The 24,294-nt window shown below is 35.3% G+C and overlaps 1 protein-coding gene across 1 annotated transcript; it reads right to left on the bottom strand.

Annotated features, from left to right (window-relative positions):
• Positions 1-1,294: 1,294 nt before the first annotated feature.
• Positions 1,295-23,736, bottom strand: LOC132549816 (coiled-coil domain-containing protein 18-like). The gene is made up of 29 exons (XM_060213789.1): positions 23,621-23,736; positions 22,975-23,182; positions 21,914-22,108; positions 20,581-20,690; positions 18,867-18,995; positions 17,423-17,519; positions 16,425-16,546; positions 15,687-15,790; positions 14,965-15,137; positions 13,467-13,621; positions 13,041-13,177; positions 12,340-12,560; positions 11,915-12,166; positions 10,603-10,737; positions 10,199-10,393; positions 9,882-10,049; positions 9,233-9,375; positions 8,132-8,295; positions 7,547-7,644; positions 6,810-7,025; positions 6,494-6,610; positions 5,807-5,950; positions 5,373-5,452; positions 4,959-5,076; positions 4,425-4,568; positions 4,092-4,304; positions 3,218-3,749; positions 2,886-3,009; positions 1,295-1,565 (listed from the first exon to the last, which is right to left on the bottom strand). The coding sequence occupies exons 1-29, from the start codon at positions 23,734-23,736 to the stop codon at positions 1,478-1,480; spliced, it is 4,698 nt and encodes a 1,565-aa protein (XP_060069772.1). The 3' UTR covers positions 1,295-1,477.
• Positions 23,737-24,294: the final 558 nt, after the last annotated feature.

Raw genomic sequence — 24,294 nt, 5'->3', positions numbered from 1 at the left:
ATAGCATCATGATACATTATGTATATATAATTATAAAGTGTATAAAAACTTTAAGACCTTTGAAGGATGAAAAGCTGCTAGTTAAAATTCATCATAGTGGGTATGTATTAATAATAATATAGTATTATTTTCATCAAACGTAACATTATGTATATATAATTATAAAGTGTATAAAAACTTTAAGACCTTTGAAGGATGAAAAGCTGCTAGTTAAAATTCATCATAGTGGGTATGTATTAATAATAATATAGTATTATTTTCATCAAACGTAACTTTTCTGTAGGATAGTCAATAATACAAGTGTATATAACTAAAAATACATACGCCTCCAGAAATGATGACATAGTTCATATTTTAGAGAGAAAAAAAGCATGAAAGTTAATGACATATATAATGTAAGAATAATGCTGATAATGGCTATGGACGGAAGATAGTTTTGAGGTATTTATCTATCACATTGAACTCAATATCAATAGATTTTCAAAGGGAAAAAAGAAGTGATTGAGGTGAAGCTCAATAGCAATAATGCTAATAAAAAAATTGCTGAGGTTAGTTGTGGTTGAATAAAACATCGCTGAGTTAGAGGTGATGAAGAGATAACTGATCGTTCTTTTTCTTAACAACATTATCTGTTAAAAAGTTAATGTACACTGTACATTCAATAAAAATTTTCTTCGACCCAAGGCGATGTGGTTGTGATGGATAATTGTGGATTCCATCGCCGACTTGTGTATGCCCCCCCCCCCCAACTTCAAAGTCAAAATAAATAAATAAATAAATAAAAAATATAGTACTTTTTAATGCAGTATGAATTATCGGCATATATCAGAGGTCCCAGGTATCGTAATTCTTTGTTACATTAATAGAGCTTGGGCTTAAACCGAAATATTTTTGAGCCAACCCTCCCCCTTTCAAAATAAATAAATAAATAAATAAAACTAGTACAGAATGACTATATGACTATATTCACTCTTAAGATGTTATGAATTCTCCGGTCCCAGTGATCTAATCAAGAAAACTTCAGTGTGAACTGGTGCTGATCTGACCCTGTTGCTATATTTGGAGTTTATGGCTGAACACAGACAGTATTTTACAGAACACAGAATTGTATACCATATAATCTTACTTTTAACACTTCATTTTTCCCTTCCCAACTCCTGCTTCATCTGACAGCTCTTGTAGCTTTAATTCCTATTCCCCTCCCTCACCCCAAACAACAAGTCTAGTTTTAAAACATCTTCTACCTTTCTGTACCACATGGATTAAAGAATGAAATAGAGTATAAAGGCTATTAGTAAAACAATTTTAATTTCATTAAGTGTATTTTGGAACCTCCACCAAAACACACAGTACAGTCATCCACTAGTACATGTATAATTATTATATTTAATGTGCACTCTTAAAAAGATGTCTTTCATCCTTGTTTTCATTCATCCTTTCAATCATTCATACATCTGCTGCATCCTCCTTCCTGTCTCTAATCATCATCCAGACTTTGTAGCTGTTTGTCAATCAATTTTTGACGAATTTCATTGGCTCGCAGTCTCTCCTGGAGTTCTTGCATGCTGTCATCAGAAAATGATCACCTTACTGAGGTATTCTATCATATACATGATCAATCAATGATTAATCTCAATAGAGGTAGCAAGTTACAGTATTTCAAAAGTACTATATCAACAGGGACAGTATGGATGTATTTACATTATAAAGTCATATTATAAAATATCATTGTTCTGTGATAATACACAAGTCAACGTTTATGTATTACACACTGATTGTATGTTAAGCTAATGTTGGGCCTCGAGTTGTATCAGCGGGAGTGTTATACTATTGTGGAAAAATAGAAAGAAGGTAAATCAAATCAATGCTTACATGCCATTGTTGGTAATAGTTAATGAAATTCTTAATAGAAAGTAATAGTTACAAACTTGAGAGATTATTGTTAATCCTAAGGTTCCTATTATCAAGTTATTATACAGACTCAAACTTGATATTATGAATCCATCATTTATATTACACAAATCATGGGTTCAAACTATCTGCTGATTTTGAATGACCAGATATTTAATACATTAAGAGTAGACGTCGTTCAAATATTTGCATGCAACCTTCAAAGTTTATAACCAACCCAAAATATACAATACAATATCACTTAACAGTATGTTACACGTAAAATAATATTGGACTTCTACGTAATTCAGACAGAGTTGTTCACTATTTAAGTAAATTTGACTTTAGTGGCTATGAAAGCTGGTAAAGCTCATTCATATGATGAAATTTATACCCCTTCATGGTTTTGGGTAAATATGACTCAAGCATCTTTGGGTCTGCTTCGCTGACTTAGTATTCAATGTTCATCAAAATTAGAAATATATTGAAAAATACACCACTGGCATTCAAAGTTAGTTCATCCAATTGATATTAACTAATTTCCATAACAATAACTAATACTGAATTAATAATAATAATTCAGAAATCTTGTCAGACTTCATCCAATGAGCCTGTCTGCCAGATACCATGATTCTGCACCATTCGGTTAGTCAGAATAGTTACCTTAATAAAGATCAAGGTCATTTCTTACTGGCTTTTGTCAGGCTTTTTTCTAGGAACCTATCACCCAAATATCATGCTTCTGCACCTTTTGGTTAGTCAGTAGAAGTTTTCTAAATGGAAAAGTTGACACCCGATGGATGGATGCCATGCCACGGCGTAAATTCACTTTGCCCTTCAGGCTCTGTGAGCTATAAAGTGGCAAAGATATAAGCACACTAAACCCATGTGTCAATATAATTCATATGAAAAAAACTGATAGTTCGACACAGTAGCACCCTTAAATTTTCTTGATTTTAATGAGTATATACTAGTAGATGTAATTATTGACATACCATTGTTCTGGTTCAAGTTGACCTTTAGAGTGTTCATTAAAGAATTGGTCACCAAAATTTTTGTCTGTAATAATCTGGTGATCTCCAGGACTCTGACCATACATCATCATGGCTGTAGTGGGCTCTGAAATGATAAGTAAGGAAACATTTTTGCTCCAATATCACATTTGTTGAGACCCTGTACCCTACAATTTAGTAATATCTTAAACGTACTGTTATGTACCATGCAGTATTTATAACTGAATACACCTATAGGATTTGTGATACCAGATTTAAACATTTTATAAAAACTAGAAATCCTTACCTACTTAATTTAAAAGGTATCTACTCACCATGCTCAAACTCTCCAGGAAATTGATCAGATTGTCTCCCTTTCCTGTTTGTTGGTGCCTGCCTATTTACAGCCAGATGACCTTGAGGGAATGGCTGGTTTATGTTGTTTGCTCTCTGGCTTTGGTTGTGTTGTTGCACACCATTAGGATCATTAAAGTTTAAATTTCTAACTGGTCCATGGCCATTGCTATGAGCTGTAACATCATTTTTAATGTGTTCATTCTTATTACTGGATAAAGTAGTCACTTTCTCAACATGATTTGACCTTGAGGGATCCTCAGGGTCAGGCATCACTTCCTTTGAATTTCCAGGGAACTTTTGTTTTGTTTGATCAGAGGAATGAGGAAACACACTCGCCTGATTTGGATCATCTGATTCAGAATCTTGTTTCCCTGAAAAACTGGACATGAGCACAGAACTCTGATAAACAGAGCTAGCCCTATCACCTTGGAAACTCTCTATTGACCTTGCTGCAGCCAACGACCTTTCCATTCCTGAGATTCTGGCTTGTAATCGAGCAATTTCAGCATCCTAGAATATACAGAATATATACTACCTTTAAGATTTACAATCAGTGATAATAGGCAACTGGATTATAGTCTTTTGTATATGTTAGGTTATTGTAGTGAATCCTAAAGACATATTCAATATTTAAAAGAAACACCAAAACTTGTTTTCTTCCTGTTAATCATGATGTCTCTAGTTAATGTACAACAAGCAGAATTAAGGAAATAATCAAACAGCATATAAAGAAAATGAGAACTCATTGTTTCTGTATTGCTGAAAATTCTCCCTTTGCAATGTTAACTAAACAAGATGTTTCTTACAATATGAGTCTACAATGACCAGGTAAGTTATTCATGTATACATTACCTTGATGATAAGGGACTCATTAGCAGCACTAACAATTTTTTTCTTAGCAGCCATCTCCTGGTTAATCACAATGAGGTCTTCCTGGAGTTTCTCAAACTGCTCCTGGTAGTGGGCCTCAAGATCATGAAGCTGTGTTGACTTCTCCTCAAGTTCTGTAAGTAACTTCTTTTTGTCTGAGGAGACCTCTTTCATCCTTTCTTTCATCTCGTGTATCTGTGTAAGATTAATAGAAACTTTTAAACAGTTAATAAAATCCAATTGGAAAACTAACAGAAATATAGTGGTATGCATATATAGCAGAGAAACAGGTATAGCATTTGTACTTATTTATACCTGGTCTTCATATTTTTCTGTAGTCTGGGCCAGCTCCTCCCTCAGATTAATGACCTCTGATGTTACCCTTGCCTCAGCCTTGGCTTCGCGTGCCTTACTTGCTCCAAGCTCCTCTGCCAGTCGTGCATTATTGCTTTCCTTGCTCTGAAACAGAATACCATCTCTGTAAATTTGTTCCTAGCACTTACTGCCTGATTAGAAACATCTACATACTAATACTTATCATGTTCATTAAAGTCATACATGGTCCAGAATTACCTTATCTCTTTTTTTACCAACTGAGCAGTCCCTGGACCTAACACATTTGATAGTACTTGACCACAGTATGGATATGTACTAAAGCTTTAGACAAGATATACTGTAGTGTATAAAAAAGTTTTCAAATGTGATCTTTTGGCCATGAAAGTCTGTGATATATCCTGTACACAAGTACACAACAATTTTACAGAGTCAGTACAGACACAGTGCCCAGAGAAAATATATCTTCTATCTCTTGCCTTCAAGGATGGGTAATACAAGTGCTGAAATACAAACCTGATGTTGAGCAAGTGTTTCTTCTAGTTCTCGTGTTAAGCGTTCATTTTCTCGTGTCATTTGTGACAATTGTCTTCGCGTTGACAAGAACTCTGCATGCTGCTGCTGAAGTTGTTCCCTGAAATTCAAGAATTAAATAATTGGAAAAAAGACACTAAGGAGTCAATGTACAAAACTGAACATCATAAACATGAAGAGAATTGACAGCAACTACAACATATATCTCCAGATACCATTATAACAGATCTACTTTTCTACTATCAATTTTAGATAAGCATGTGGCATACATATAGCTGAAAGAACACTGAAAGAAGACTTGTTAAGTCTGATAACATAATAATATTGTACATGTCTAGTTAACAACCTGACAAGTCCCTCATCCCTGCTTCAGGTACAACAATGCTCCTTACGTACCTAGTAAGCCTGAGCTCTTGTGTAATTTCTACATTCTCCTCTTTCTGTTCCTCCAATCTAAGCCTCTGTCGCTCCACTGTCTGTACAAAGGACAAAAAACTTACATTCAGTGCAATACGCAAAAACAAAAAGCAAAAGCATACACTGGCAACTATCTATGTTGTTTAAAATTAAAATTTAAGGGTTTCTAATTCTGTTTATGTGTGTGTCTTTTTATTTCCTTCTTAATGTTGAAGAACCATTTTGTTGGCCCCCATTTCATGAATTAAGAGTATTAACAAAAGCCCTCTTTAAGAAAATTAAACATCTTAAGTTAAACTTACAGAGTTTTTAAAAATGAAACATTTAGAACATGTTAAAGTTTGTTAGGTCTAGAAATGGTTAATTTAACACACCATAAGTTGTTTTGAGTAAGTGAATAGGACTGAGCTTACCTTCTGAAGCTCCTCCAGTGTGGTGGTTTTGGACTGAAGCTCCATGTGTTGTCTCTGAGACAGCTGGTCGGCCTGTTGGAACTGTAGTGACTTCTCTTTCAAGTTAGCCTGTGTCAACTGTAACCTGTCATCAAGGTCGGAAATCTAATCCCACCAGAAACATAAAGGAACATTAAATCTTTTTATTGATAGAATCAAAACATGTATTTAAACTTCAAATTCAAATTCAGATAAAAACCATGAAACAATCAATTTCAAAACCCTAAATTGTCCCTATGAATTCTAGGCTATGACTGAGTGTAGGTACACACCTGGGTAACAAGTCATATATAGTTATAAACTACATATTATGACTGTGACTTTGACCTTGATTTTCGGAACTTCTTTTAACCTTTACTGCACATCTACACTGTCAAAATGCATACCATCAAATGAATGATTTTTAAAACTATTGGTTTGGAGATCATCTCTGGATACAAATGTGTAGACACTGATTACTACTGGGCACCAATGTGTTCCTTACAGCCACAACCACAGTGTTTATGTATCAATACTTACAATAAATTATCAAAGGACTGTGTCTGACATACCATCTTATCACTGTTTTTCATAATAAGAAAAATAACAACATAATGGGTCTTTTCTGATGATATGACACTGGTATGTTGTATTAACAATGATATATACCTGTTTAGTGCGTTCCTTGATCTCACTCTCATACTTGATCAGCTGACTGTCCAGCCTTTGTATCCTCTGTTCCATCTCACTGTGTAGCTCTTTAATGTTCTGGTTTAGTTGAGTTACCTATATAACAACAGTGCAAGTCAATTAACCATAAAAAGGGGCAACAAGAAAATGGTTAATACACTAGTTCCATTTAATTGTACAGAGAAGTTAATTGAGACAGACTGCTACAATATCCCAAACTCCTCGTAATATTACTGTTGAAGTTTCCCGTTACCAAATCCATTGTCACAACTTACCACAACTCTTATTAACTAACCTGCTGTATGCGGTGTTGCAGCTCACTTTGACGGTCTTGAAGGGCGTGGCTTAATTCTCCTACTTCCCGTTTACGGTCGTTGAGTTCTTCCTGTGTTTTCCTATGAGCTTCCTTCATGTCTTCAATCATTTCCTGTTTGGCTTTGAGTTCATACAAAGTTTTTTGAAGTTGTCCCTCCACATCAGAGGCACGGATCTGATCCTGCTCCGAGGACACCTGTATAACACAGTTCTCTTTTAAAGCATATAATGTAATTGTTAATCTATATCATAAAGCTGTCATGGGCAGAATTAAAAGTGTAACCACTATCTTGTCTAAACTTCCTAGTTATCAAGTCAATTCATGTTAATATATAAGCACATACTATATAGTCATTGCTCCTTCAATTTATAACTAATCTCTACCTGCAGTCATGAGCACATGATTTCAGTGAAGGTTTTTATCATTACCTCCAGTCATGTAATTCTACCAACATATCTAACTGATATACATTTGCACCTGCATTTTTCACAATCAAAATATCACACATTACTTGTTATCGTTTCACTTCAAAATTGAGTTATCACACATTACCTGTCGTCACTATATTTCATCACTGAGTTATCACACATTACCTGTCGTCACTATATTTCATCACTGAGTTATCACACATTACCTGTCGTCACTATATTTCATCACTGAGTTATCACACATTACCTGTCGTCACTATATTTCATCACTGAGTTCTCATGGGTTACCTGTAGTCGCTTAATTTCATCATCAAGTTCTCCCACCAACTGCATCTGTTGCTGCATGTCCTCCTCTCTCTGTTGTAGCTGGTCCTCAAAATCATTTACTAAAATAGAATGGCAGATCAAATACAGGTACAACTGGAAATGATAGATTTTAAATTATACCAATAGTTAGAGAGGCTCTAAATGTGACTAACTGAATATCATGTCTTTAGTACACACAACCGACTTGCCACTAAAATAAATTCACAATTTTGAAAACATAAAGTTCTAAATGAGGCATATTACAACTTAAACATACCTGGTATGTGACATAAGTCATGACAGTTACCATTACAAATCATTGGTTAAACGCCCTTTTATTATTTATAGTGATGAGTTGATGGCACGGCCAAGCAGCAACATGATAACAGCAATGTACCCTTTTACAATATAAATGATCTCAGAAAAAAATATTTAAAAACATGTTAAAATATGTCAATATAATCTACTATTGACGTAGACACATTGATATCCCTATATTCAGTTAAAATGTTTTGAAAATATATGAACTTTATTGCCTATCAAGGTATGTAAAAGAAGAAATCTAACCTATTTCTATTTTCTTCTCCAACTCTACTCTGAGATCCCGGATGTCTTTCTCAAGTTTAGACACTCGTTTTGTTTTACATTCACTATTAGTTTGTTCATCCTGAATCTGGTTCTCCAAGGTGCGTATGTCAGAGTTCAGGTGCAATTTCTCCTCCTTGTAATCTCTGAAATTATTATTCTCATTTTCATCAATGTGCATTGGAAATAAAATGTACAAAGAAATAAAAAGAAAACTTCAAACATTACAAATAACATAACACAGATTATCATTGATTTTCAATCAAAGGAAAAAGTCATTTTCAGGAGAAATTGGGACATTGTTACATACAGGTTTTAAATATGGTGTCCTGAAAGGACAAAATATTTAAATACTTATGAAAGATGAAAATGATCTGTGTCTTAAGTACATTATAATGTAATCTCTTTCAAGGACCAAGAGGAACCTACACAAGAAATTTGAGAAAGATCTATAATAGAGTAGTTCCCAAAAAAATAACGATAACAAAACTTTCAAAGTCAAAACCCAAGATGGAAGCCTATCATTTGTTTTGTTTTTCTGATCAGTCCCAAAATCAAATAGGCACAACTGAGGGTCATGGGGAATCTACATATGAAATTTTAGAAAAAAGATCTATGCATTTATTCTCACAATTGAGTGTTAACAAACTTTCCAAGTGAAAATGAAATGGGCACAACTAATGGTCTAGGGGAACCTATACATGAAATCTGAAAAAGATCTACCAAGAAGTTATCACAAAATAGCGATAACAAACTTTCAAAGTTAAAACCCAAAATGGCTGCCTCTCAGCTATTTCATTTTTCTGACCAAAAATCAACCAAGAACGACCAGAAACAAAGCGAAACCTACAAATGAAATTTGAGAAAAATCCATCCAGTACTTCTCAAGAAATAGTATTAACAAAAATTGTTTATGTAATATCAGACAGACGGACGGACAATGGACCACAGACATATGGCGATTTAAATAGGTGTGCTAAAACATTCCAGTAAGTGTTTATGATGGGTTGATGGCAGATGATGGACTCAATGCATAAGCTTTTGTTCTAATTCCTTCACTTTTTTTACAAGATCAAGACTTACTGAATTGTCTGTTGTAGCCGAGTTATCTCCCCTGTTTGTTCATCAATTTTCTGGCAAGTCTGGCTAAGTTTTTTCTCCAGCGACTGTGTTTCTGTCATGTAACGGGCTTTGTCTTCTAACATCTGGTGTTCTAACTGGGAAATCTGAAGCATATTTGAAGAGAAACTTTCAAAAAAATAGGTAATACATCACCTAATAAATACCAAAGAAAAACACATACAGGGTATACACAATTGCGAATTCTATGTTCGGATGGAAGGGTGTACCTGTTTGTTGAGTTTTTATCTGTAAGTGGGGGTGTATACTTGTCTATTGAGTTATATATCTATGGGGAGGTGGGAGGGTGCATCTGTGTTTTGAGATTTTTATGTAGGTGGGAAGATCTTTTAGAGATCTATCTGTGGGTGTGCGGATGCACCTGTCAGTTGAGTTCTTCATGTGAGTTAGAGAGGGTACCTGTCTGTTGAGTTATACATGTAGGTGGGAGGGTGTATCTGTCTGTTGAGTTCTATCTGTAGGTGGAAAGTGTACCTGTCTGTCTGTTGAGTTTTATCTGTAGGTGGAAGGTGTACACATCTAATCAGTTCTATATGTGGCTTGGAGGTTGTATCTGTCTGTTGAGTTTTATCTTTTAGGTGGGAGGATATACCTGTCTGTTGAGTTCTATCTGTGTGTCCTCCAGGTCAGACATTCTTGTTGTACTCTGTTGTAACATTGTCTGATGCTCAAATAAAGTCTTCTCCAGATCTGTGTTCTGTGTACGCTTCTCTTCCAATTCTTTGCTCATCTGTCTGACCCGCTGATCTAAATCTACTATCTGTACCACAAAGTAAAAAACAATTGTTTTATCTTGAATACTTATGATTGTCAAAAAGGATTGGGCAGAAAATGATTTTCAGGGCAGTGACCTATTGTCAAAAATTACTTTATCGGATAAAAAGGAACAAGGTAACCTATGGATGCTACCTTTTCATCCTTGTACTGGAGTTCTTTGTCAAAGCGTTCCTTTGAATCCTCCAAGGCCTCAATGTATGTTTTCACTTCCTCTTTACACATGATGAGAGCAGACTCGAGATCTCTAATCTGACTTGTCCCCTCATTTGCCTGTAACTCTAGCTGCTGCAAGGTTCGCTGGCTCTGTCTTGTTTTTGCATCAAGTTCCTGTGATGAAAAGCAGGATTAAATTAATACCTAACATTCCTGGAAACAAGTTTCCACATTCAAGGTAACTCAGTACACAACCTTATTTTCTGGTGGATAAAAGGCACATTAAAAGTTTATTACCAAACTAAGATCTTTGAGTCTGTAAGTAAGGGAGAAGACTTGTGAACCAGAAGTATATCAAGATTGCATACTTTTTGTAACCTCACCTGTCGGTTCTGTCGAAGAAGTTCCTCTACCTGCTGTATATGTTGTGTTTTCTCCTTCGTCTCCCTCCTCAGCAACCCTAACTGTGACTCTAGCTCCTCCAGGCGATCTGTCTTCTTCTCCAACTTTTGGGTAAGCTGTTTTCATCAAGATCAGTAAATGCAACCATTCATATAAGACTGATATGATTAAAAGAGTACAATCAGACTAGTGAAAAGAACATTGTCCTCAGCCATTATGAATCTCTAAATACTGGAGACAAAGAATTTACTGTCAACAGACATCATCAATCTCTAAATACTAGAGACATGAGTTGAACTGTCATTAGACATCATCAATCTCTAAATACTAGAGACATGAGTTGAACTGTTATCAGACATCATAAATCTCTAAATACTAGAGACATGAGTTGAACTGTCATTAGACATCATCAATCTCTAAATACTAGAGACATGAGTTGAACTGTTATCAGACATCATAAATCTCTAAATACTAGAGACATGAGTTGAACTGTCATCAACCATCATAAATCTCTAAATACTAGAGACATGAGTTGAACTGTCATCAGACATCACAAATCTCTAAATACTAGAGACATGAGTTGAACTGTCATCAGACATCATAAATCTCTAAATACTAGAGACATGAGTTGAACTGTCATCAGACATCATAAATCTCTAAATACTAGAGACATGAGTTGAACTGTCATCAGACATCACAAATCTCTAATTACTAGAGACATGAGTTGAACTGTCATCAGACATCATCAATCTCTAAATACTAGAGACATGAGTTGAACTGTCATCAGACATCATAAATCTCTAAATACTAGACACACGTGTTGAACTGTCATCAGACATCACAAATCTCTAATTACTAGAGACATGAGTTGAACTGTCATTAGACATCATAAATCTCTAAATACTAGAAACATGAGTTGAACTGTCATTAGACATCATAAATCTCTAATTACTAGAGACACAGAACTGAACTGTCATCAGCCATCATAAACATCTACATAATAGACACAGAGTCAAACCGTCATTAGTCATTATAAATCTCTAAATACTAGAGACATGAGTTGAACTGTCATCAGACATCATAAATCTCTAAACACTACAGACATAGATTTGAACGGTCATCATTCCACACAAATCTCCAAGTATTAGACTCACCTATAATATACTATGTATTTGTTGAAATACAAGCAACATCATGATTATCATAACACCAAAATTAAATGGTCAGCATTCCAGCATTGAAAATTTTTGTAGTATAAAAATGTTCACATCATGCTGACAAATCTATACTTACTATGTCAATCTGTTTTTCATAGTCACGACACTGTTCACGATGGATCTGTTGGTTCTGCTCAGCCAGACTTGTAGTCTGATGAAGCGACTCTTTTTTGCCATGAAGTTCAGTCCTCATTTTACTTGCTTCTTCCTGATATTCCCGACAATCCTCCTCCAATTCTCGAAGTTTAGCCAACGTTCCTGACAAATCAGAGGTCTTTTCATCCAGCTGTTCTTCTAAACTAGCTATTTGTGATGTTTTCTTTCGAAGCTGTTGAAATTGAATATAAAATGATGCATAAGTCTTACTTCAATTTTTACATTTTACATCGTGAGGAAAGAATGTATTTGAAATTTCACATCAGATATAAAACCTAAAATTAGAATAATGTTGTCTTGAAATGCAGAAGTATAAATTAGTTAAAGCGTGTTATCTCGCTGTACCTCACGCTCTAGGTTGGTAGTGGCTGTACATTTCTCGTTGATTTCTTCCTGCAAGTCAATCAGCTGGACATTGTGTTGGTTAACTCTGGACTCCATAGATGTAACATGTACATCCTTGTCTGCAAGATCTCGCTGAAGGTCAGAAATTTGTTTTGTAAGCCTGGCTTTCTCCATTTCCATGTGTCCAATAACAGCTTCCAGTTCCTGTGCCTTGGTCACCCCTAAACATGTTCACGTGGTCATTCATAGCAACTTAACAAAACTGCAAACTAGATATGTATCAGACTTTTTCAAAATTCATATTTTCAGATTTATGTCATGATTTCTGTCATCTGACTCAGTCGTAACAGTAAATGACTTAAGTTCATTATATCTGTTTTCTTATATGTGACTGAAAAAGTTGACATTTTTCCATACTTAATTTTGAGAGAGAGTTCCCAAAGCTTTAAGATGACATATAGTCAATCTTTACTGCTGTGTCCGAGTCCAGGGTTATTCCATACCATATCTCTTGCTCTGCACCACAGCTGTCAGATCTCTGTGACAATTCTCCAGGACTCTATTTAGCCTGCTGTGTCTGAGTCAAGAGTTATTCTGCTTACCTTGCTTGTTGCACTGTACAATAACTGTCAGATCTCCAGGACTAATTTCCAGGACTCTATGTTACCTGCTCTGTCTGAATCAAGGGTTACTCCACCTACCTTGTTTATTGCTCTGCACCATAGCTGTGAGTTCCTGGTGAAGATTCTCTATGACTTGAGTCTGGCTGCTCACTTCCTTTGCCTGCATGTCAGCTTGTAGCCGTTGGATCTCAGCATCCTTCATTGCAAGTTTCATCCTAGTGAGAGAAAAATTATATAATCATGGCTTTTTAATTCAAATATAATTATTTCTCTTTGTGATGGCAAGGCACTGAAGCTGTTGAACAATCAAACCAAGGAACAGAAAGAGCATTACAAATAAACCTTAATCATATACATAAACTATAGATTCCTTTAAAATACCATTCCTGAAACTTTGAATTTTACATAGGCTAATTCAGAATATTTACAATCATTAAAACTGGTGAGGCAGCAAAAGTCACACTGACCTACATATCACAGGAGGATATAATGCTCTTGACCTACCTCAGGTCCTGTAAGATAGTCTGGGCCCCACCTCCAGATGCTCCATTTTTGTCAATAGATCGAAAGGAGGCAGAAGCATTGTCTTTACTTGAGGGACTAGATGGCTGTACACTGAACATCCCACTGTCATTGAAACTCGCGTTGGCTTTCTGGGACTACCACCAAGTAAAACATTGCATTAGTTGTCATAGATGAAATATCTGAATATCATTGACAAAAGCAGAAAACAAGTACAGACAGTGTTTTGCATCATAAATCTGTAATCAAGATGAAGCAATAAAGCAGCCTGGTTCAGGACTACCTGTTAACTACCAAAATACAGATATATTGGTAACAGATTCTGTTTCTTGTAACACTTACTCATCCATATCTGTATCAGATTTTGTGAAGATTTACATCGTTTACAATCTGCTGTGTTTGTTGCTCTGGCTTACTAAGAAAATAATATCATTGAAAGTGATGCTTCAGGCACAAATTTTCAACAAAGGGTAATAATTCTGTAATAAAGGGGTTTTAGGTCCTGAATTTTGTAAACTGCACATCCTCTTTGTATGGCAAATGTATACACCAGTTTTCATAATTCTAAATGAAAGTTCTAGGTAGATACTCCAGACAAGAAATTTAAACAAATGGCAATAACTCTGTAATTGATGACTTTCTGGCCCTGAATTTAGTACTATGCACATTATCTTAGTATGACCAATGTAAACACCATGTTTCATAATCCTTGCTTGACTGTTAGCAAAGTTATGCTTTGGAAACAAAAGGACAGACAGATAGATGGACAGAAAAAGCAGTAACTACATACACGAAAAGCATCAGGTATCATAAAAACCAACTGGTTTTGGATCTGCTGTGCTAGTTGTTCTAGGTAGACTGACATGGTGTGATTATTTACCTGGTTTTGGTTCTGCTGTGCTAGTCGTTCTAGGTAGACTGACATGGTGTGATTATTTACCTGGTTTTGGATCTGCTGTGCTAGTCGTTCTAGGTAGACTGACATGGTGTGATTAATTACCTGGTTTTGGATCTGCTGTGCTAGTCGTTCTAGGTAGACTGACATGGTGTGATTATTTACCTGGTTTTGGTTCTGCTGTGCTAGTCGTTCTAGGTAGACTGACATGGTGTGATTATTTACCTGGTTTTGGATCTGCTGTGCTAGTCGTTCTAGGTAGACTGACATGGTGTGATTATTTACCTGGTTTTGGATCTGCTGTGCTAGTCGTTCTAGGTAGACTGACATGGTGTGATTATTTACCTGGTTTTGGTTCTGCTGTGCTAGTCGTTCTAGGTAGACTGACATGGTGTGATTATTTACCTGGTTTTGGATCTGCTGTGCTAGTCGTTCTAGGTAGACTAACATGGTGTGATTATTTACCTGGTTTTGGATCTGCTGTGCTAGTCGTTCTAGGTAGACTAACATGGTATGATTATTTACCTGGTTTTGGATCTGCTGTGCTAGTCGTTCTAGGTAGACTAACATGGTGTGATTATTTACCTGGTTTTGAACCTGCTGTGCTAGTTGTTCTAACTGGGCTAACATGGTCCGACTCTCTTCTATCTCCTGTTGGCATGTATTCAGCTGTTGCTGTTGACTATCTATCTGGTTTTTAAGGCGGGTATTTTCTCTCTTCAAACTGTCATTCTGCATACCCTCAACCTCCAGTTCGTCTGTACATTGAAAAAAAAAGATGAGCTAGCTGGCTTCAAGTACAACTGTGTACAATTGTTAAAAATATTTTGTGGTTTATATATTAACTACAAGTCATTATTAATTGTACCTAATAAAACAATGTGACTGAAATATAAGTTTATACTTGAGGTAAGTAATTCATGCTTATTTTATGTTGGTACATTTCTGCTTACCTATGCATCAAATGAACTTCTTATACTATATTTATTTTAATCAAGGCTTCCAGAGCAAAAGGAGAGATCTGGATTGTATAGAGACAACACAAAATAAGAGAGATGAGGAACAACATGAAACAAGAGAGAGATGATTTTGATGTATGGAGACATAATGAAGCAGAAAGAGTGATATTTGGATGAGTGAGGACAATACAGACAACAAAAACACAGAAGGGCCATCTGTGGAACCTGATGGGATAACAAATTGCAGTGGCAATTTTTTCATTAGTATTAAGAAGTATGCAGTGGCAATTTTTTCATTAGTATTAAGAAGTAGCACTATAACCTATCCATTTATCTCAGACGACTTACTGAGTTGAGTAGTGACCTTAGCCAGCTGTGACCTTAGGTCCATATTTTGCTGTTCTATATCCTGTCGACTATCCAGTTCCACTTCTTCCACTGTTTCAAGTCTCCTGGTAAAACAAACAATCATTTTAATCTTTCCTTTTCCTTTTTTTTTTACTGCAAAATTCATTCTTTGACAAAACAAGTCACTGTCAGAGCTTCTTATTGTATACAGGAGTTTTTCAGAAGAAAAATACTTATATTAGTCTATTGGTAAGAACCACTGAGTGTTTTGTTCCAGAGATTTTGATAATATTACTCTAGTTATCAGATCTACTATTGATAAAAACTATCATTTGTTAATATCCAACAAAACAAACTGAAATAACTGCATACTTTTACTGTATGCTATATATCTTAACAAGACACTGGATCCTTCAATAATACATCAGATACGATTGGATGCTTTAAACTCATACACTATGCCAGCTAACCAGATAAAGTTATCTGTTCTCCTTTGTGGCATCAGATAAAGCTCAGCTTTTCATCTACCAGCTGCAACCATTCTTGTCACACTTATAAGGTAATTTCTGTACACTATAACTTATACCTTCAATGTGGAGAGCTCTGATTTAAAAGAATTTCAAAAAGTTACAGCTACAGGCAAGGTTTTCAAACTATATTTAATATAAACTGTTGGTACTTTAGAGTTCCTCATCAACAGGGATTTGATGCACTTTCTACATTCACAATTCTTCTTACCTGACCTCCTCCTGTAGAGACCTTGACTTTGACTGAAGCAGGTTGACTCTCTCCAGTAGATCTTCACGCTCCTGGTTGGCATGAGCCAGGCTGTCTCTGAGGTAATCCTCTGTTTCTTCCATCTACACACAAAATATTAGTAAAATTCATATACAGCATAATCATGCAATTCAGAATATAAAAGCACTTTCATGGTTTTAAGTATCATTTGAAAAACACAATACTGTAGTTATGTTCAGTAGTCATATGCCAGCTGTATTGATAATTACACATGGTGTGTGCCAAGATTAAGAGTGAAAACAGCTATGAAATACCAAAAGCACAAAACTGTTAATTCTTATAAACAGCTTTTTATTCCCTATATATGATATAGGATATATGATATAAGCATCAATGTTGCCACATGTGATACTCTTCTGTATACGTACTTAATTTGGTATAGTCATTATTTAGCACAACATCAGTCTTTGGCAAATTTGAGCACTGACAAATATGCACATCCACAATAAGTACTATATAAACAATATACTGACACTGCAATAGGGGTGATATTTTCGATGTAAAAAGCATGAAATAAAATCCCCACTAGAATATTACAATATAACTGATGATATACATTGGCATGAAAATTGATGCATTCTCCCTAACTTCTGTGATATCTTTAATTTAGTCAATCTCCAAAATTTCTTTTAACTGAACTTCTATTTGTGATTCAGTATAACTGTGTCCTTCAATGATTTATTTTGTTCTTACTGATAATCTAAAGTATATCTACTCAGTTTTTTTGGGTTTTTTAAAAGAAAGATGAGCAGTATTTGTACAATTTATGCAGGTACATGTTGCTCTAAAGATTTGCAATAAAAGCTCACTTGAATCTACAATCTGGAAACAGGTTCTTTGTGTCTATAAAGATGACTGTGTGACTGATCTACTTATCATATAAACATAATTAGGTCACTTTTGTCCATATGTTGAAGTCATGGCAGTTTTCAATTTACCTTTTTCATTCTCTCTTTGATTTTTTTCTGGTAGTCTTCTAGAGTTTCCTGTGCCTCTAAAAAGTTGGACAGAGCCTCATCACGCTGGCTTTCAGCTCTTTTAAGTAAAGCAGAGATCCTCAATGAATTTACTCATCAATATAAAATCAAAGAACATTGAACAGTTTTGGTTTAGAAGCCGACATCCACAATATAAACCAATAAACCAAAAACTTTCAAATGGTCTGAAATTCCCACACATACAATGACTAGAAACATACGGATTTAAAAAATGAGTGATTTTACACCTAGCTTTTAAAATAATTCAGTAATTTTTCCACTGAAAAAAAAAAGTTGCTAGAAATGTAAAATTATTATAAGGACTTATTATATATCAAGTTTTGTGAAATGGATTTGAGTTCTAAATATTTAAAGTTAAACCAAGATTTTATCAAGGTTGAGTGTTTCAGACCAAAACAATGTTTGATTAAACTTGTCCCAAAGTATGATTAATGTATCTGGCTTGACAATACTTTAAATTTAGGTTAAAAAGAATACCCTTATCTCTCCTTTCTTTCCTGTAAACTTAGATTATAAAGAACGCCCTTATCTCTCCTTTCTTTCCTGTAAACTTAGATTATAAAGAACGACCTTATCTCTCCTTTCTTTCCTGTAAACTTAGATTATAAAGAACGCCCTTATCTCTCCTTTCTTTCCTGTAAACTTAGATTATAAAGAACGCCCTTATCTCTCCTTTCTTTCCTGTAAACTTAGATTATAAAGAACGCCCTTATCTCTTCTTTCTTTCCTGAAAATTTTGAATATAAAGAGCACTATTAGCTCTTCTTTCTTTCTTGCAACCTTTCAATACAAAGAGCATCCTCTTTTTTCTTTTTTTTCTGTAAACTTAATGTATCAGACTTGACAAAACTTTAAATTTAGGTTGAAAAGGGAACCCTTTTCTCTTCTTTCTTTCCTGTGAACTTTGATTATAAAGAGCACTTTTATTTTTTATTTTTTTTTCTGCAACATTAGAATAAAAAGAGGACCCTTATATCTTATGTCTCTCCTGTAAACTTAAGATTAAAAAGAGACCCCCTATCTCTTCTTTCTTTCCTGTAAGCTTAAGATTATAAAGAACACCCTTATATCTTCTTTCTTTCCTGTAAGCTTAAGATTATAAAGAACACCCTTATATCTTCTTTCTTTATTGTAAGCTTATGATTATAAAGAACACCCTTATATCTTCTTTCTTTATTGTAAGCTTATGATTATAAAGAACATCCTTATATCTTCTTTCTTTATTGTAAGCTTATGATTATAAAGAACATCCTTATATCTTCTTTCTTTATTGTAAGCTTATGATTATAAAGAACATCCTTATCTCCTAATTCTGTTCTGTAATCTTCAATTATAAAGGACACCCTTTTCCTTTTTTCCTGTCAACTGAGATCATTAAAATTACCCCTTTCTCTTCTTTCTTTCTTGTGTTATTTCCTCCTTTATTTCTTCTGCTTCTTGCTCCTGTTGTTTACATTTCTGATGGTAGATGTTAGCCTGTCTCTGACATTTCTCATATCTCTCCTCTGCACTCCTACATCAAAATACAACTCTTAGTACAATACTTTCAATGAAAAAGCATGAGGGTGCAAAAAAAAAAAAAAAAAAAAAAACCACTGAAGATATAATTAAATAAACTTATCAGTTACATTCTAACATTGAAGCAGGTTGGCAGAACACCATCATATTTCTATATGCAACATGTCTGACTATACAAGTAAATACATCATAATGTACATTATTGAACAAGCTTACAGTTAGTGTTGCAAGCAACACACATCCCCTGCCTTTCCATAATTAGCATTTTTGAAGCAAGTTATCATCTAGAAACAAAAAATCTATTTTTAGCAACAGTGACCTTTGTAATTGACATTTTGACTACAAACATAATCCCACACTAGGTCTACTACTAAAGTAACACTGATCAAGTTTTAACCTAATCAATCATCCCTTACTCAAGTTATCATCTGAAAATCAAAAATCTATTTTTAGTAACAATAACTTTTATGATTGACCATTTGGCCACAAAGACAATCCTGAACAAGGTCTCCTACTTAACTAACATTGTATAAAGCTTCAACCTAATCAGTCATCCCTTACTCAAGTTACCATCTGGAAACCATCTGGGATGGACGGAGAGACAATATAGTAATAAAATACTAAATAACAGTGTGAAACTGCAGCAAGAAGATTGGTAGTATATGGCTTTGAAATTTATGTAGCTATGTGTGGTGTCTCACACTTGCAATACAATTCCTCATGTTTCCTTAACATTGAACTAATGCCAGAAAAAAACAAAGAAGATACTTCCCCACTTAATGTGAAATTATATGAAAAGAATGCACAGGTGATGAATTTGTGCAGGAACTAATTCTAGAGCCTAACTGTTGGCCGAATTCATTGTTTTTTAATAGTGTTGCTGTTACAGGGTACTATTGTAAATAAATCTGCTGTGTGTATACTGGTAAGGGTTGCCATTTTACTATCAATCACATCGGTGACACCGTGCATTCCACAATGTTTCATTATTTAATTGCATTTAATAGTATCAATGTGAATGAATTCTATAACATAACTAATAAGCAATATCAGAAGTTCAAGCAAAAAGAGGTAATATCACCAATTCAAAGCGGCAAATAGCACTAATTTGAATATATATCATGCATACCTTGTTTAGGTAAAAGGTCGAAATGTGGGTGAAAAAGACCTACTTTTGATACATGACACACTGCTTCAACTGTATGAACCAATGCTTTATGTGTGAAGTTTAGCATCAGTAGTGTTGGCGATAGAGCCTGGACAATGTTAAGAGAGGAGGGATTGAAGGACACAACACAATTCCTCCCAGTACAAAGGATACTCCATCACAGTTGGCAGAGATACAAAAACAGCAGTTTCAGAGTCCCATTTGACATAAACTTGAGAGTTACGTACACATATTGGAGTTAATTTATGGATTAAATGATTCCTTGGTAAATGGAGACAGGAATTTTTGCAGCACACTAATACATTTGTTGTAAGATTCTGTATCCACCATGAGTATAATAATGAACTTTAATGTATCCATTCACATTGTCAAAACAAAAAGGTTACAAGCTTTATTTAGATCTTATACTTACATGAGAGCATTATCTTGTGCTTCTGTCTCTGCTTGTAGACCTACAATCTTGTCTTCCAAGTCTGGAATTGATTGTCGATACTCATCCAACTCATTACTCAATTCTTCTATCTTCATGAAAAAGAAACAAAGGATTATCAGATGATACACAATTAGATATCACTGAAATGTTACTCTCTTACTGAAAACTGTAAATGTTACAGAAACTGTAAAAGTACTGAATGATGAATGTTGTAGATGTTAAGACATATAATATAGTATTGTATGAATTGAATCTCTAATATTGGCAATTCTTCATGGAAAAATCTGAAGTCCTCAAGTAGAAAAGTTGTTAATAAATATATATCATACTACTGCTGTTGACCTCCTGCCTGGTGACCTCTAGCTCCACTCTACTGCTATAAACCTCCTGACTTCTGATCCTACCTTCATTCTACTATTGTAAACCTTCCGTCTACTTCTGTTGACCTCCTGACTACTGATTCCAAACTTCATCATTTGCAGTTGACCTCCTGACTAATGATCCTACCTTCACTCTACTACTGTTGACCACTGCTTTTGACTTGACTACTGATCCTACCTTTACTCTATAGTTATTGACCTCCTCACTAAAGATCCTACCTGACCTCCTGACTAATCCTACCTTCATTCTACTGCTTTTGACCTCCTGACTACTGATCCTACCTTCACTCTGCTGGCTTTAAACTCTTGGCAACGAGTCCTACCTTCACTCTACTACAGTTGACCTGACTACTGATCCTAACCTTCACTCTACTGCTTTTGACTTCCTGACTACTAATCCTACCTTCATTCTACTGCTTTTGACCTCCTGACTACTGATCCTACCTTCACTCTGCTGGCTTTAAACTCTTGGCAACGAGTCCTACCTTCACTCTACTACAGTTGACCTGACTACTGATCCTAACCTTCACTCTACTGCTTTTGACCTCCTGACTACTAATCCTACCTTCATTCTACTGCTTTTGACCTCCTGACTACTGATCCTACCTTCACTCTGCTGGCTTTGACCTCCTGGCAACCAGTCCTACCTTTACTCTACTACAGTTGACCTGACTACTGATCCTAACCTTCACTCTACTGCTTTTGACTTCCTGACTACTAATCCTACCTTCATTCTACTGCTTTTGACCTCCTGACTACTGATCCTACCTTCACTCTGCTGGCTTTGACCTCCTGGCAACCAGTCCTACCTTTACTCTACTACAGTTGACCTGACTACTGATCCTAACCTTCACTCTACTGCTTTTGACTTCCTAATTACTAATCCTACCTTCATATTCTACTGATGTTGATCTCCTAATTACTGGTCCTACCTTCACTCTACTACTGTTGACCTCTTGGCTACACTTTTCTACTTCTGCCAGTAGTTTATGGTTCTGTTGAAGCAATTTTCTGTTTGCCTCCTTCAGGTAGCGTACGTCATCTTGTTCTGGTCGATACAGGTCCTGTTTTGGCTGAGGTTCTTTGAACAACCCCTGTTTGTCTTTGTAACCTGTCCTGCTGGATGTCTTGGGAACAAAGAGTTTTCAATAGACTTTTGCAGACAGATATATATATATAATGTGTATGTTGGATTTAGAATAGATGTTTGTTATTTAATACCTTAATCCTTGTAGAGTTATAGTATAGTGCCTAGGTTTGAATATCAGAAGTGTTATTAATCAGCATGAAAGTTATGTGAATCTGAGATGACTTTTCTGGGCACATGTTTTCTCAAACGTGGACATGGCATAATATCTCTGGAAAGTTGATCACCTACTTACTATTTTGTTTTCTTCTTTTGTATATGAACAATTCAAATTATTGCATCAAACTGATTAAAAACAGGGAAAATACACATTTCTGAATAACTCCCTGACATGAACCAAACTAAAGGTTGATGATAATCATGATCTATACTCTTCCAACTTTACCAGATGAATGCCTTGTCTGACAGATGAGTGACCAACTATTGCACTTAACGACATGCACAAGGCATACTGACCTACAGCTGAAATATCAAAATGTATGACTAGATAAAAGTTTAGGTTGTGTCAAAGTAAAACGGTTGTTGGGGTCTGTTGAGAGTACTGGATGGGGGGACTTTCGATCAAGGTTTAGACTGTGTCAAAGTAAAATGGTTGTTAGAGCACCTGTGGTCAATTAGGAGTACTGGGAGGGGGCTGTGTTATCAAGGCTATGGTTGAGTCGGTGGAGTACTTGTGGTCCGTTGGGAATACTAGATGGGGGCTGTATTCTTGCTTATCATGGCTTAGGTTATGTCACAGTAAGAAGGTTGTTGGAATATCTGTAGTCTGTTGGGAGTACTGGATGAAAATTGTATTCTTTCTATCAATGTTTAGGTCATGTCAAAGTAAAATGGATGTCGAAATACCTGTGGTCTGTTGGGAGTGCTGGATGGGGGCTGTATTCTTTCAAATCCTGCATAAGAAGAATCTGGGAGAGTGGCTAACCCTGATTGGACACTTTCCCTATCATCCATGTCCATCGCTTCTTTATTGGGAAACTGAAGGTGATCAAACATGTGGAGTCTTTCTGACATTGGGATACTGTTGACTGTAGTCACAGACTCAAGGTCGTCACTGCAAATATACACATGGAAGAAGTTACTTTGTGTCAGAAGTATAAACCCTTGGCTTATTGTAGGATAAATACAGTGTAGTTTACTTAGTAAACATGTTGGTGGTTGCTGTAATGTTATATGTATTTAATTGATAACAGATAAAATGAAAGAGATCCACAACTATGCATCGAATCTCAATATCTGAGAGGGTAGATATTTCCCGACTTTCAATCTTGAATTCAAACTCAATCTACTTATTTCATACTTGAACACAATAAAATATCAATTATCATTAATTAATACCAACTAAACATCATGATACCGTTTATTGTCATGCAGTCAAATACATTCCATCGAAGAAAATGACACTTTTATTTATGTATAGTTCATGCCTTATCTTATCAATTAGGAGTTTTCGTTTCATTTTACTTTCTACAACCTACTCGTGACTACTTACTCGTCCGTCCTTTCTATCTTTGAGAGTTTGTTTAGATGTCTCTCGGTCTCTCGCAATCTTCTTCGAAGATCTTGAACATTCTGCATCAACAAGACCTGTGGTTGACATTCTTCCATATTGGTTTTCTACTGAAAGTTCTTTATCACTTGAAAATAAGCCATTTCAAACCCGGTCCATGTATGGCTTCTGGTAAGAGAAGTCAATGTTTATCTTCTACGAAGTTGAAAACATGCTGCAACATGTGATTCTGAAATGAAAGATGTAAACATTGATTTCCTTGGACGATCACATTTTAAAACCACTTTGAATGGTAATCGACATATCAACAGCTGTGAATGTTTTGGGTGAACTGCAACTGAAGATTCAAAAAACTTCTCACATCAAAGGTTGCATGTGATTCTGGCAGAAACGAAAATAGAGGATGCAGCCGCGTTGTGATGCGATTGGCGGATTTAAAAATAGATTAATCTGGGTTACTTTAAAGCTTTAAAATAAATCTTCATTTTTCAGTACCCGTAATGATGAAAACTTTTGAGGTACATGTTCCTTCAAAAATATACTTAAATAAATTTCAATGTGGTATGCTTTTGTAATTTAAAAGAAAGTTCAGCCTACGTTCGAATAGTAGTAATAGCGCAAATGTGACTAAGAATTCACTTTATGCGCAGAATCGT

The sequence above is a fragment of the Ylistrum balloti genome, unplaced genomic scaffold, assembly GCF_031769215.1.
Source record: "Ylistrum balloti isolate Yb309-2 unplaced genomic scaffold, AGI_CSIRO_Ybal_v1 Utg370078, whole genome shotgun sequence".
NCBI lineage: Eukaryota > Metazoa > Mollusca > Bivalvia > Pectinida > Pectinidae > Ylistrum > Ylistrum balloti.
The sequence above is the reverse complement of the archived record's forward strand: the minus strand, read 5'-3'. Positions and strand labels throughout refer to the sequence as shown.